General features: G+C 44.1%; 1 protein-coding gene across 3 annotated transcripts in view; it reads left to right on the forward strand.

The window, feature by feature from the left end:
- ATRN (attractin) overlaps positions 1-15,397 on the forward strand; it is a 259,935-nt gene that overhangs the window by 57,741 nt on the left and 186,797 nt on the right. For all 3 annotated transcript variants that reach the window (XM_045019462.1, XM_045019463.1, XM_045019464.1), the window contains exon 3: positions 6,562-6,675. In XM_045019462.1, the coding sequence (XP_044875397.1) occupies positions 6,562-6,675 (114 nt within the window). The remainder of the gene's footprint in view (positions 1-6,561; positions 6,676-15,397) is intronic.

Genomic DNA, 15,397 nt, shown 5'->3' on the forward strand with positions numbered 1-15,397 from the left:
ACCGCCCCGAGGGTGTTTACCAAATGCATGGCGGTGGTCGCCGCAGCCCTCCGACGTCGTCAGATGCACGTTTATCCGTATCTTGACGACTGGCTGGTTCGAGGCCAGTCCCGGCAACTTGTGATGGGCAACATGGCAGAGATCCTGTCTCTCTTTCAGCGGCTCGGTCTTCTCATCAACACAGAGAAGTCCACTTTGATTCCGACGCAGCGGGTGGAGTTCATCGGAGCGGTCCTCGACTCCACGACGGCCAGAGCCTGCCTCCCTCGCGCTCGGCACCAGACGATGGTCTCCATCATCCGGGACCTCGTCGCCTTCCCAACCACGTCGGTCCGCTCCTGCCTCCGCCTCCTGGGCCACATGGCTTCGTGCACGTATGTCACAGCATACGCGCGGCTCCACCTCCGCCCGTTCCAGTCTTGGCTCGCGTCGGTGTACCACCCTCATCGAGACCCCATCGACATGGTGGTCACGGTCACCAGGGCGACCCTCGAGTCCCTCCGCTGGTGGCTCAACCCGGACGTCGTGTGTGCGGGAGTCCCATTTCACCCTCCTCGGCCGTCCGCTACTTTGACCACGGACGCCTCAGCGCTCGGTTGGGGGGCCCACCTGGGCAATCTCCACACGCAGGGCCTGTGGTCGGTCCAGGAGCTCACACTGCACATCAACGTTCGCGAGCTACGCGCCATCCGCCTGGCCTGTCGCACCTTCTGCGCCCGCCTCCAAGGTCGTTGTGTGACAGTATTCACGGACAACACCTCCGCGATGTTCTACGTGAACAAGCAAGGCGGAGCCCGCTCCTCCCCCCTCTGCAAGGAAGCGATGCTCCTGTGGGACTTCTGCGTGACCCACTCAATTCACCTGGAAGCATCCTTTCTTCCGGGAGTGCAGAACACGCTGGCCGACCGTCTCAGCAGGTCGTTCCTCTCCCACGAGTGGTCTCTCCGTCCAGATGTCGTCCACACTATCTTCCGGAGGTGGGGGTTTCCCCAAGTAGACCTCTTCGCCTCCAAAGAGAACAGGAAGTGCCACCGGTTTTGCTCATTCCAAGGTCGCTCCCCAGGCTCCCTGACGGATGCCTTCCTTTATCACTGGACGGATCGCCTCCTCTACGCCTTCCCTCCGTTCCCGCTCGTGCACCGAGTGCTCCTGAAGCTTCGGAGGGACAGAGCCCACATCATTCTAGTGGCGCCAGCCTGGCCGAGGCAGCACTGGTACACCCTGCTGCTCGAGCTCTCCGTTCGGGAGCCCATCCCCCTGCCGTTGTGGCCGGACCTCATCACCCAGGACTTCGGCAGACTCCACCATCCGAACCTGCAATCCCTCCATCTTACAGCTTGGTACCTGAGTGGCTGACCCACGCGGAGAGGGGCTGTTCTGCAGCGGTTCAACAGGTCCTGCTCGAGAGCAGAAAACCTTCCACTCGCTCCACTTACCTGGCGAAGTGGAAGAGGTTTGCACTCTGGTGTGATCACCGAGGTCTTAATCCATTCCTGGTACCGGTCCCTACCATCCTGGACTACCTCTGGCACCTTAAAGAGCAAGGTCTGGCGGTCTCCTCCTTGAGGGTTCATCTAGCAGCGGTATCCGCCTTTCGTCCCTCCATGGAAGGTCGGTCCATCTTCTCGAACCAGATGGTTTCCCGTTTCCTCAAGGGCCTGGACCGCTTGTACCCGCCAGTGCGGCGCCCTGCCCCGACCTGGGACTTGAACCTCGTGTTGGCCAAACTAATGGGTCCTCCGTTCGAGCCTCTGGCCACGTGCTCCCTGCTCTACCTCTCGTGGAAGACAGCCTTCCTTGTTGCCATTACTTCAGCGAGGCGAGTTTCTGAGCTTCGCGCTCTAACGGTTGCTCCGCCATACACGATCTTCCATGGGGACAAGGTACAGCTGCGCCCTCATCCGACCTTTCTCCCGAAGGTGGTGTCAGCATTCCATCTCAATCAGGAGATCTTCCTCCCGGTGTTCTTCCCGAAGCCGCATGCCTCGCCTCGGGAACAGCAGCTACATACGCTCGACGTCCGTAGGGCGCTCGCCTTCTACATTGAGCGGACTAAGTCCTTCCGGCGTTCGCCCCAGCTGTTCGTCGCGGTGGCTGACCGCATGAAGGGAGATGCGATATCCTCCCAGCGGATTTCCTCCTGGGTCACTGCGTGTATCCGGACCTGCTACGAGCTGGCTCGTGTACCACCAGGCCGTGTCACTGCACACTCGACGAGGGCACACGCCTCATCTCTGGCCTTCCTGGCCAACGTCCCAATCCAGGACATCTGTCGAGCGGCCACCTGGTCTTCGGTGCACACCTTCGCCTCCCACTACGCGTTGGTGCAGCAGTCTCGAGACGACGCAGCCTTCGGCTCTGCGGTATTACACTCCGCCATGTCTCACTCCGACCCCACCGCCTAGGTAAGGCTTGGGAATCACCTAACTGGAATGCATTGGAGCAATCACTCGAAGAAGAAAAGACGGTTACTCACCTGTAGTAACTGTTGTTCTTCGAGATGTGTTGCTCCAATCCATTCCAGACCCGCCCTCCTTCCCCACTGTCGGAGTAGCCGGCAAGAAGGAACTGAGGAGCGGACGGGCCGGCTGGGGTATATATTTAGCGCCATAGCGGCGCCACTCTAGGGGGCGCCCAGCCGGCCCGCCGGGGTTGCTAGGGAAAAAAGTTCCGAGATGCTGTGCACGCGCGGCGCGCACACCTAACTGGAATGGATTGGAGCAACACATCTCGAAGAACAACAGTTACTACAGGTGAGTAACCGTCTTTTCCTTATCCACTTTCTCAACATCACTCATGATTTTATATACCTCTATCATGTCCCCCCTTAGTCTTCTCTTTTCCAAGCTGAAGAATCCTAGCCTCTTTAATCTTTCCTCGTATGGGACCCTCTCTAAACCCCTAATCATTTTAGTTGCCCTTTTCTGAACCTTTTCTAGTGCTAGAATATATTTTTTGAGGTGAGGAGACCACATCTGTACACAGTATTCGAGATGTGGGCGTACCATGGATTTATATAAGGGCAATAATATATTCTCAGTCTTATTCTCTATCCCCTTTTTAATGATTCCTAACATCCTGTTTGCTTTTTTGATTGCCTCTGCACACTGCGTGGACATCTTCAGAGAACTATCCACGATGACACCAAGATCTTTTTCCTGACTCGTTGTAGCTAAATTAGTCCCCATCATGTTGTATGTATAGTTGGGGTTATTTTTTCCAATGTGCATTACTTTACATTTATCCACATTAAATTTCACTTGCCATTTTGTTGCCCAATCACTTAGTTTTGTGAGATCTTTTTGAAGTTCTTCACAATCTGCTTTGGTCTTAACTATCTTGAGAAGTTTAGTATCATCTGCAAACTTGGCCACCTCACTGTTTACCCCTTTCTCCAGATCATTTATGAATAAATTGAATAGGATTGGTCCTAGGACTGACCCTTGGGGAACACCACTAGTTACCCCTCTCCATTCGGAGAATTTACCATTAATTCCTACCCTTTGTTCCCTGTCCTTTAACCAGTTCTCAATCCATGAAAGGATCTTCCCTTTTATCCCATGACAGCTTAATTTACGTAAGAGCCTTTGGTGAGGGACCTTGTCAAAGGCTTTCTGGAAATCCAAGTACACTATGTCCACCGGATCCCCCTTGTCCACATGTTTTTTGACCCCTTCAAAGAATTCTAATAGATTAGTAAGACACGATTTCCCTTTACAGAAACCATGTTGACTATTGCTCAAGAGTTTGTTTTTCTATGTGTCTGACAATTTTATTCTTTACTATTGTTTCAACTAATTTGCCCGGTACCGACGTTAGACTTACCGGTCTGTAATTGCCGGGATCACCCCTAGAGCCCTTTTTAAATATTGGCGTTACATTAGCTAACTTCCAGTCATTGGGTACCGAAGCTGATTTAAAGGACAGGTTACAAACCTTAGTTAATAGTTCCGCAACTTCACATTTGAGTTCTTTCAGAACTCTTGGGTGAATGCCATCTGGTCCCGGTGACTTGTTAATGTTGAGTTTATCAATTAATTCCAAAACCTCCTCTAGTGACACTTCAATCTGTGACAGTTCCTCAGATCTGTCACCTACAAAAGCCAGCTCAGGTTTGGGAATCTCCCTAACATCCTCAGCCGTGAAGACTGAAGCAAAGAATCCATTTAGTTTCTCCGCAATGACTTTATCGTCTTTAAGCGCTCCTTTTGTATTTTGATCATCAAGGGGCCCCACTGGTTGTTTAGCAGGCTTCCTGCTTCTGATGTACTTAAACATTTTGTTGTTACCTTTGGAGTTTTTGGCTAGCCGTTCTTCAAACTCCTCTTTGGCTTTTCTTATTACACTCTTGCACTTAAGTTGGCAGTGTTTGTGCTCCTTTCTATTTGCCTCACTAGGATTTGACTTCCACTTTTTAAAGGAAGTCTTTTTATCTCTCACTGCTTCTTTTACATGGTTGTTAAGCCACGGTGGCTCTTTTTTAATTCTTTTACTGTTTTTCTTAATTTGGGGTATACATTGAAGTTGGGCCTCTATTATGGTGTCTTTAAAAAGGGCCCACACAACTTGCAGGGATTTCACTTTAGTCACTGTACCTTTTAACTTTTGTCTAACTAACCCCCTCATTTTTGTATAGTTCCCCCTTTTGAAATTAAATGCCACAGTGTTGGGCAGTTGTGTTCTTCCCACCACAGGGAGGTTGAATGCTATTGTATTATGGTCACTATTTCCAAGCGGTCCTGCTATAGTTACCTCCTGGACCAGCTCCTGCGCTCCACTCAGGATTAAATCTAGAGTTGCCTCTCCCCTTGTGGGTTCCCGTACCAGCTGCTCCATGAAGCAGTCATTTAAAGTATCGAGAAATTTTATCTCTGCATTTCGTCCTGAAGTGAAATGTTCCCAGTCAATATGGGGATAATTGAAATCCCCCACTATTATTGTGTTCTTAATTTTGATAGCCTCTCTAATTTCCCTTAGCATTTAATCATCGCTATTACTGTCCTGGTCAGGTGGTCGATAATAGATCCCTAATGTTATATTTTCACTAGAGCATGAAATTTCTATCCATATCCTTTAGCCCTGGGTGGTGGGGCTCGGGCTTTGGCCTCGAGCCCCTGCAAGTCTAAGCCAGCCTTCACAACCCACTTTGGGGTCCCAACCCACAGTTTGAGGACAGCTGCAGTAGATGTTTATTTCTCCCCAATTTAGGAACCCCCTTCCTCTTTGTGCCTCAGTAGAGGATTAGCAAGATTGATGGGGTTCCCCCCCTTTGAGCCTTTAGCAGCTTGTTCCCTGTACCACCTTCCAGTGAAGACTTCTTTTTGGAGTGGCCGTTGCTCAAAGGATAGGCAAGTTTTAGGCCCACATGGCATGTCCCCCTTATATAGTTTTCATAAGGATAGTGTCACAATTAGACCTCATCTCAAGTTCCTTCCAAAAATTGTTTAAGTTCCATATGATCCAGTCTGTTCATCTCCCAGTTTTCTTCCCCAAGCCTTACTCAGCCCGCAGCCCCGCCCCCTGTGCGGAAAGCTGAGTTTCACACACTTGTAGTAAGGGCACTGCCTTTTTATATTGACAGGCCAAAACCATTCAGGAACACACTTACACTGTTTGTGGCCTTTGCAGAAATGGTTAAGGGTCAGTCATTCTTCTCTCAGAATATCTAAGTGGGACTCCAGCTGTATGAGGACTTGCTATGGGTTAGCCGAGTTAGTCACCTGGTCCCATTAGAGCTCAGGCAGCCTCTGCTGCCTGTTTCAAAAACATCCCTACTTCTGAAATCTATCTGGCAGCTACTCAGAGCTCAGCACACACCTTTGCAAGACACTACTCTTTCGTCCTCTCTAGTCATTGTTTAAGTACACCTCTACCCCGTTATAACACCACCCCAATATAATGAGAATTCGGATATAACGTGGTAAAGCTGCGCTCCAGGGGGGCGGGGCTGCGGGCTCTGGCATATCAAATCAAGTTCAATATAACACGGTTTCACCTATAACGCTGTACGATTTTTTAGCTCTCGAGGACAGTGTTATATCGAGGTAGAGGTGCTGTTCTATATATGTTGTTATACCATATTTATCCAATTCCATGCAAACAGATAAATGTTTGTTAGTCACCAATAGTGGAATCTATATTTTTTTTTTCAAGTTATTGTCTAATAACTGAATACTTGCCTTACAGAAATTGAGATATGTAGATATCATGGATACCAAAGATATCCTGACCCACCCTCCTTTCCTGCTTTTAGAGGCCTCTAACTACAGAATTCTTTATTGACATAGGAACAGCCTGCCTTTAATGCCTTTTGGGGGGCTGGAGTGGGGTGGTGAAGATATCCTGGGCACAGGTGTGGACCCAATGGACATTGCTTGCCAAATCTCATGCATGGAGTGCACAGAGTGGATTCTAAATGAACAACACATCTTGAGAAATCACAGTTACTGTAAGGTGAATGAGTCACTTTGAGAGTGAAACTTCACATCAAGGCAGTTGTTTGGGGATGCTATCCGTTGTGGGTTTTTTGTATGGTTAATTTAGGGTTTGTTTTTTGTTTAGGCCAAATACAGTCTTGAGGCTTCGATTCAATCACTTTGCTACAGAATGCAGTTGGGACCATTTGTACGTGTATGATGGAGACTCAGTTTATGCTCCATTAGTGGCAGCCTTTAGGTAAGTCCTACCACACAGTAAGAAGCTAATTGTATATTATGCTATTGTTTTACTTGACTCCTAAATGAAGATTTGGCTTCCCAAGGGCAAAAAAAAAAAAAAGATCTAAGTATCATTAATATATAGCTCTGTGTGTGTGTACTGGTGATGAGTGTACTGTTACTCAAACCATAGCCAACCAATAGTAAAAACTGTTAGTATTTCGCTGAGGGATGGATCAGGGGATTTAATGGTAGTACACTTGAATCCTTATTTTGTGTGTAAAAAAAACAAACCAAACCAAACCAAACAAACAAAAAAAACCAGGAGTACTTGTGGCACCTTAGAGACTAAGAAATTTGAGCATAAGCTTTCATGGGTTAAAACCTACTTCATCAGATGCATTCAATGGAAAATACAGTAGGAAGATATGTATAGACACAGAGAACATGAAACAATGGGTGTTACCATACACACTATAATGAGAATGATCAGTTAAGGTGAACTATTACCAGGAGAAGAGGGGGGAAAAAACTTTTTGTAGTGGTAATCAAAATGGCCCATTTCCAGCAGTTGCCAAGAAGGTGTGAGGAACCGTAGGGGGGAAAAATAAACATGGGGAAATAGTTTTACCTTGTGTAATGACCCATCCACTCCCAGTCTTTATTCAAGCCTAATTTAACGGTGTCCAATTTGCAAATTAATTCCAATTCAGCAGTGTTTCGCTGGAGTCTGTTTTTGAAGTTTTTTTGTTGTAATATTGCGACTTTTAGGTCTGTAATCAAGTGACAAGGGAGATTGAAGGGTTCTCCAGCTGGTTTTTGAATGTTATAATTCTTAACATCTGATTTGTGTCCGTTCATTCTTTTACGTAGAGACTGTCCGGTTTGGCCAATGTACAGGGAAATACAGAAATCCTGATTTTTTTTAATATAAAAAATGTTTAATTTGATGTTATTCATTATGCAAGCCTTATGTAAACTACAAAATCTGCCATTAAAATATCAGACTTACACCTGATAGTGAATTTACTATGTTATAATAAATTTGGGTCTTGCCTGTGTGACTGGAACCAAGCAGAACTATAGCCATACATGCCTCACAAACACATCAGCAACACCCTCAATTATATAGTTTAAATAAAACTCAAAACGTAAAGCTAGTTTCTTCCAGTAATTTTGGAAGAGAGATTCTTGTTTACTTCTCATGAAGTCATTTGGATACCACAGTGATGGACCTTGTAAAGATGAATACAGGTAGAGAGATTTGGCAGTATTGGTTGTAACCTAAGGCATTATGGCTACTGGTGCCAAGAGGGTAGTTTTAAGTGCAGAAAAAAGACTAAATAGAATATAGTTTACTCTTGTAGCAACAGACCACCTTATGTTCTTGCCGTCTTCAGCTGAGGGAAATAGATTCCAGAATATACATATGAATTGGTAATACCCACATTGGACTTGAATCCTTTCCTATGGGCCAGCTGTGCTACCGTTTCCAGAATTACCATCATACTTAACTTACACTTCAGTTTTCGTGTAATGTTCCAAAAGTACATTGCATTTGCTCTAGACACGACAGCCTTGCTATGCGGTACGTAGAAAAGGGAACAAGAATGAGGTAGAGACAATGGACAGGGAAAGGAAAGACAAAAAAGGTTGTAACTTACTAAAAACAAACGTGTTTGTTTATTTTTTTTACTTTAATTGAAAATGTAAATATTAACCTTCTGTTATACCTTAAGGATGCTTCCTGTAAACTAGGGGTGGGCAAACTGCAGCCGGCAGGAGCAGGGTCTGGGGCTTGTCCCGCTCCGGTGCTCCAGCCGGGGAGCAGGGTTGGGGTCTGCTCAACACTGCTTTTGGAAGCAGCGGCATGGCCCTGCTCTGCACACTGCCCCCGTGCCAAGTGCCGTCCCCGCAGCTCCCATTGTCCGGGAACTGCAGCCAATGGGAGCTGCAGGGGCAGTGTGCAGAGCCACCTGGCCGTGGCTCCACATTGGAGCCGGAGTGGGGACATGGCCGCTGCTTCCGGGAGCCACTTGAGGTAAGTGCTGACTGGAGCCTGCACCCCTGAGCCTCTCCCCGCGCCCCACCCCTCGCCACAGCCCTGATTCCCCTCCTGCCCTCCGAACCCTTCGGTCCCAGCACAAAGCACCCTCCTGCACCCCAAACTCCTCATCCCCATCCCCACCCCAGAGCCTGCACCCCAACCAAAATCCTCCCCCCCCCAAACACCCTACCACCCCTACCCAGCCTGGTGCGCCCCCCTCCCCCGCACCCTGAACTCCTCATCCCCAGCCCCACCCGGGAGCCTGCACCCCAACCCCAGTTTTGTGAGTATTCATGGCCCACCATACAGTTTCTATTCTCAGATGCCCACCCTTGCTGTAAACACTGCATCTGTATTTAGGGCTCAAAAAGAGGAAGCACAATTAGGATATCATATTATTCTCATTCCTATTTTAGATATGGGGAAATGTTTGGCTTTAAAAAGAAAATTTAAGTGACTTGGCTTTGGTCATCAATTTGGATAAAGTCTGAGCTGGGAAAACAATTTCATTTTCCTGACTTCAGTCATCAGCTCTTATCAAGCTGATTCTTGGTACATTGCTGAATAGGTGGAATAAGCATGATATGTGCTTCCAGTTTTTATATATTTTCCCCAAATTAGTTAGTTTTTAGAATGAGGTTATAGGTAGTTCATAGCATTAAAATTTGTGATTCATAGTTTAAAATCATGTTGCAAATCACCAGGAAGTCTGTGCCTGAAAATTTGAGCATAATGCAGTGGTGCTTTTGAGGTAGAAAAATTATATTCAATTATTGTTTAATTGCTGCTTTAGCTGGCATTTGAATTACACTCTTCATTAGTACAGAGCTGATTTGCTCTCTAAACTGATTTTGAAGAAATAGCAGATGCCTCTAATCCTGATGAAGGGTGAAAAAAGGCATCTGTTCAAAAATTCTCCTCCTAGCACCATAACACAAGAGAACTGTTTAGAATTTTTAAGGAACTATGCCCATAATGTCTCTCTTTTCTTTGCTTAGGTTGAATTTTAATATTTATTGTTATCACTTTCTTTAGCTTTTCACCTCTTTCCCTTATTGACTATGCTGGCAGAGAACTTGTAGGAATTAAAGGTTGCAGGGTGTATGCTTTTAAACCTTCAAAATTTGGTATTAAATAATGTGAATGCTACCCAAATCTTGCTGCTGCTTACATAACGCCTCTAAGATGTAGCCTTCTCCCCCCCCTTTCCATATTGCTAAAACGTGTCCAAGCTCTTACCTCTTCCTCTTGTGTCTTTCTGACCATTCAAAATACAGCTGCTAAAATAATTTTCCTGACTTGTCATCCTGAGCATGTTGTTAATTGAGCCCCTCTGCTGGCTCCCCTTTCTTCCTCATCAGATAAAATTTCTTGTTCGTACCTTTAAGACGCTTCACAACTTAACCTCCAGCTTGCATGTTCATAGAACACATCTGTGTCGTCCTCCTCCCCCCGGCCCGTGCTCCACCAGTTTCTCCCACAAACATTTTTTTACATCCTACCTGAACTAATCTGCAAGATCTATGTACTCTATCCTTCTCAAGACATGCTTCTACCATGATGCCTAGAGTAAATTGCCAACTGATAATGGATGAGCAGGTGCCAACAGGGGTTAACGATTATGCACAAAACATGTGAGAGTGGTATTATTTGTATTACAATAGCATCCAGAGTCCCAGTCAAAAGGGGGAATACAGACACATAGGAAGAGACGGATTTTATCCTCAAAGAGCTTAGACAAAATGCAAAAAGTTGGGTGTAAAACAAATGTAGGGAGGATGAGGAAATAGGGATAAGAAAATGTGCCTAATGCAGGTTTTAAGTCACTCAGTTTGTTTGACTTGAAAATTTGTGGGCACTGCTAGTCTACGTAACCATATTTTCCACTGTTTCCTTATTCTACCTCCATTTCTTTGTTACAACCACTTGATGTATCTGATCTTTAATAAACTCATACATTTGGGACAGGGAATGTCTCTCACAATGTTTTTATGTAATGCTTACCTCAATGGGGCCTTGATCTGACTAGAGCTTCAGGACACTATAACACGAGATGTAGTAGTAGTAATAGTCTGTGTTGCACATTTCCTTTTCTATTCTACTCCCTATTTGCTAAGTTAAGATTTGTTATGTGGGGTAATAAGCATTAATTAGAAACCTGTATCTTCGAATATGCTGGTATAGATTTACTGTGGTGCATTTTCAATTGCTCATAGCTATTAGATAACAAATCTGCTTGCACATGCAAGAGCAGCTGCTCACTGGTGTATTGAAATATCTCATCGCAACCAAGCTAGAATTGTGCTGTCAGAACCTTGTCTCTGACTTCTTGAGCATATGCTGAGCCTTTTCTTCCTGCTCTTTCTACCCAAAGGTGCCATGGCCTAGAAGAATAAGCTTGGTGTTTGTTATATGTGCCTTACAGCACTCTATAATGAAGACAGATATCATTGCTTACATTTTGCAAATGGAATAACTGAAGCACCAAGAAGTTTATATGGCTAGTGACACTTAACAAATCAGTGCCAGAAATAGGTCTGTTCACTGCTGTTCAGATACTATAGTGATGGGCAGTGGAATAAAATGCACAGAGAACGTCTATGCCTCATTCAGTCCAAATCTGATATTTTGGATGGAACTTAACTAAAGTAAAGTTAAGTATCAGAGGGGTAGCCGTGTTAGTCGGGATCTTTAAAAAGCGACAGAGTCCTGTGGCACCTTATAGACTAACAGAAGTATTGGAGCATAAGCTTTCGTGGGTTAAGTGGGTATTCACCCACGAAAGCTCATGCTCCGATACTTCTGTTAGTCTATAAGGTGCCACAGGACTGTGTCGCTTTTTACAGTAAAGTTGAGCATTTTAAAAAAAGCTGCATTTCTTATTACCGAACATTAGTGCCTACATCCATTGAATTCTGTTTATCGAGGAAGGGATGTTACATATTTGCTGGAGAAGAGATGTCTGAACAAAAGCTTTTTTACATTTGTTTCAACTCAAAGTTCTAGAGAACGTATTTCAGGGAAAACCCAGAATTCGCAATGGAGTGAGCTAGGTTGCTCAAAATGTCTTCATTTCTCGTATCCAGGGTCCTGGAAGTTCTCAGAGAAAGAGGCAAGACCTGCTCTTCACACCTACGCTCTCCGTGTGTGTGTGTGTATAAACCTTGATATAAAATTTAATGGACTCTTCCATTTGAGAGGCATAGGTTCATAATTTTAAGGCCAGAAGAGACCACTGGACCGTCTAGTCTGACCTCCTGCATAACACAGGCCACAGGACTTCTGTTAATTTAATTCCTGCCTAAAGTACAATGGTGGTGATTGAACTAGAGCATATCATTGAGTTAAAATTATCTTAATTACAATATTTCTAGTGATGGAGAGTCCACCACTACCCGTGACAGGTTGTCTCCATGTTAATTATCCTTTCCGTTAAAAATGCACACCTTATTTCTAGTCTGAATATGTCTAGCCTGAATATGTCTGGCGTCAATTTCTAGCTATCAGATCTTGTTATCTTTGTCTGCTAGATTATAATAATAATAATTGGAGATATTCCAATCTCCTAGAACTGGAAGGGACCTTGAAAGGTCATTGAGTCCAGCCCCCTGCCTTCACTAGCAGGACCAATTTTTGCCCTAGATCACCAAGTGGCCCCCTCAAGGATTGAACTCACAACCCTGGGTTTAGCAGGCCAATGCTCAAACCACTGAGCTATCCCTCCCCCCAAATGATTGAAGAGCCCTCTATTATCAAATATTTGTTCCTTCATGTAGGTACTTGTAAACTATGACCAGTTACCCTTTTAACCTTCTCTTTGATGAGCTGAATAGATTGAGATCCAAGAGTCTTTCACTGTTAGGCATGTTTTCCAGTGCTGTAATCATTCTTGTGGTTCTTCTTTGAACCCTCTTCAATTTATCAACATCTTCTTGACTTGTGTATGCCAGAACTATTCCAGTAGCGGTCTCAACCCAGTGCCAGTTATAGAGGTAAAATAACCTCTGTACTTCTTTTCAGTATTTCCTCTGGTTATACTTTGCAGAATCACATCAGCCCTTTAAGCCACAGCATCACAGTGGGAGCTCATGTTCAACCAATTATCTACCATGACTCCCAAATCTCTTCTGTTATCACTACTTCCCATGATAGAGTACCTCATCCTTTAAATATGTCATACATTCTTTGTTCCTAGATGTATGGCCTAACATCTGGCCATGTTGCAACACGGATTGTTTTCTTATGCTCAGCTTACAAAACGGTCCATATAGCTCTGTAGTGGCCTGTCCTCTTCATTATTTTACTCCAAGGTGTGCCATCTTCCAACTTAATCAGTGGTGATTTTGTTTTCTTTAAGATTATTGATAAAACATTACATGTCATAGAGCCAAGAACCAGTCTGTGTGGGACCTTACTAGAAACACACACACACACACTTAGTGATCATTCCTTGTGTACAATTATGTTTTGAGACCCATCAGCCAGTTTTAATCCATTTAATGTGCACTAAGATGATTTTCTGTCATTTTAGTTTCTTAATCAAAATGTCATGCAGTATCTAATCAAATGTCTTTCAGAAGTTTGCATGAAGCGGATCTCTGTTTACAGCTGAAGAGGTTTTGAGAGTAGAAAATGTCCCTGGTCTTTTTAAATTAAGGACTCTGAACTGAAAATTGTCACTTGATGGATTGAAGAAGAATATGATATTTTATTGTTAGGAGCTTAAGCTTTTGGTGCCAGATATTTAATTTATAGCAATAGGATTCATACTGAAAAATAAGTTTTGGCACCATAGGAGTTAACACTGTTAAATTAACATACGGCATCTGTCCATGAATAACTACTTTAACACACTGGAAATATTTTAATAAGTCACCACTGTAGTGGTAAAACAAGGCATTTGTTGTTCTTACATTTGTCCCTTGCAACAGTTGGTTTCACTTGACAAACTGTAATAAATCACAGGTATGCAAATGGAGTAATGCATATGAAGTGGCATGAATTCATTATTAAGCTTGTTCATGGGACATATTTGCTAAACTAAGATTGATACTGTTTTCTTAGCATAGTTTAGAAGAAGGACAATGTAACCTAGATATTAAAGTGCTGATTAAGCAAAAAGAACCATTTGAACAAGCCCCTGCTCCCGCATGAAGCATCATTGACTCCTGTGGCACTCTGCATGAGTGCAAGTGTCCACCTTCATTGCTCTTAACGTAGGATCAGACCTTTAATGGTTTCAAGGACCTGACCTGCCTGGTCTATGTTAAACTAAGATAAAATGGTGCTCCCTTGCTTTCATCACTGTGCAGGGAATAAGTGTACTGGTAGCCTTTCTATCATAGTTTTGTGTTACTTTTGTCCTTTTTCTTTTCCTGTTGTCCTTTGTATCTTTGTATTTTTCTCTGTCCCGTCACAGTTCTCAAGTTGTCTCTTAGCGGTTCCACTCTCTTCTGTGTGCAGGCAGCGCTTATTAGACTATTGACCTTTATACTGGAAGGTAAAGTATCAAGAGAACATGATTCTTGTATATGCACTGTGCTGCCTGCATCCTGCAGGGAGAATAAACCACACAAGAATGGGACTAGTTAAAAATGAAGCACGCAGTGGGGAGAGAATATAATGGAGACAGGGCTTCTGGGTACTGCTGTCAGCTCTGCCATTGACTCTGCCACTCAGACAATTGCTGCATTAGTTTCCGCACCTATAAAATAGGGAAATTTTACTTACCTTACCTGTATGTCGAAACTGACTATTGTGAAGTTCTCTGAGATCCTCTGAGAGAACGTAGGGATGACAACCTCTGAAAAAGGCTAGTCTAGAGCAGAGTAAGGCCTTCAGGAGATTGTGGACCAGATTAAAGCACATTTTTTAAAGGTTGACATCTTTCCAATTATCCCCATTACATTACCGAATTCTGATGAAAGTCAATAAAGACAAGTGCAGAGTACTTCACTTAGGAAGAAAAAGTCAAATGCACAAGTACAAAATGGGGAATAACTGTCTAGGTGGTACTACTGTGGAAAAGTATCTGGGGGTTATAGTGAACCACAAACTAAATGAGTTGTCAATGTGATGCAGCTGCCAAAAAGGCTAATATTATCCTTGGGTGTGTTAACCGGAGTGTTGTATGTAAGACACTGAAGGTAATTGTACTGCTCTGCTCGGCACTGGTGAGACCCCTGGCTGGAATATTGAGTCCAATTTTGGCTTACTCTAGAGTGATACTAAACATTGTTTAACATAATCACGGTTGGCCTGCCTTTTAAGGCAGCTATATTGTCAAATATTCGTTACACATAGATTTGACTCTTCTATTTTTAATTTAAATTCGATTTCGCTTTTAAAATATTAACTGGCTCTCAACCTTTCCAGATGACTGTACCCCGACACCTCACTTAAAAACTACTTGCTTACAAAATCAGACTTAAAATTACAAAAGTGCCATAGCACACTATTACTGAAAAATTGCTTACTTTCTCATTTTTACCATATGTTAAAATATTCCTGTTGGAAAATAGAATAGAGGTTGAGGGTGGGAGGAAGTTTGATGGAGATGCGGGAAAAGTTTTGCTCTTAGAAACAGAAAAGCAGAATGTTCATTAAACACAGGTGTTAAATACAGCACTTTAATATATAAGATAAAAATGGATATATGCATATTGGGTGTGTCTTTATTGGAAGGGGACTGACT

The sequence above is a fragment of the Mauremys mutica genome, chromosome 5, assembly GCF_020497125.1.
Source record: "Mauremys mutica isolate MM-2020 ecotype Southern chromosome 5, ASM2049712v1, whole genome shotgun sequence".
Lineage (NCBI taxonomy): Eukaryota > Metazoa > Chordata > Testudines > Geoemydidae > Mauremys > Mauremys mutica.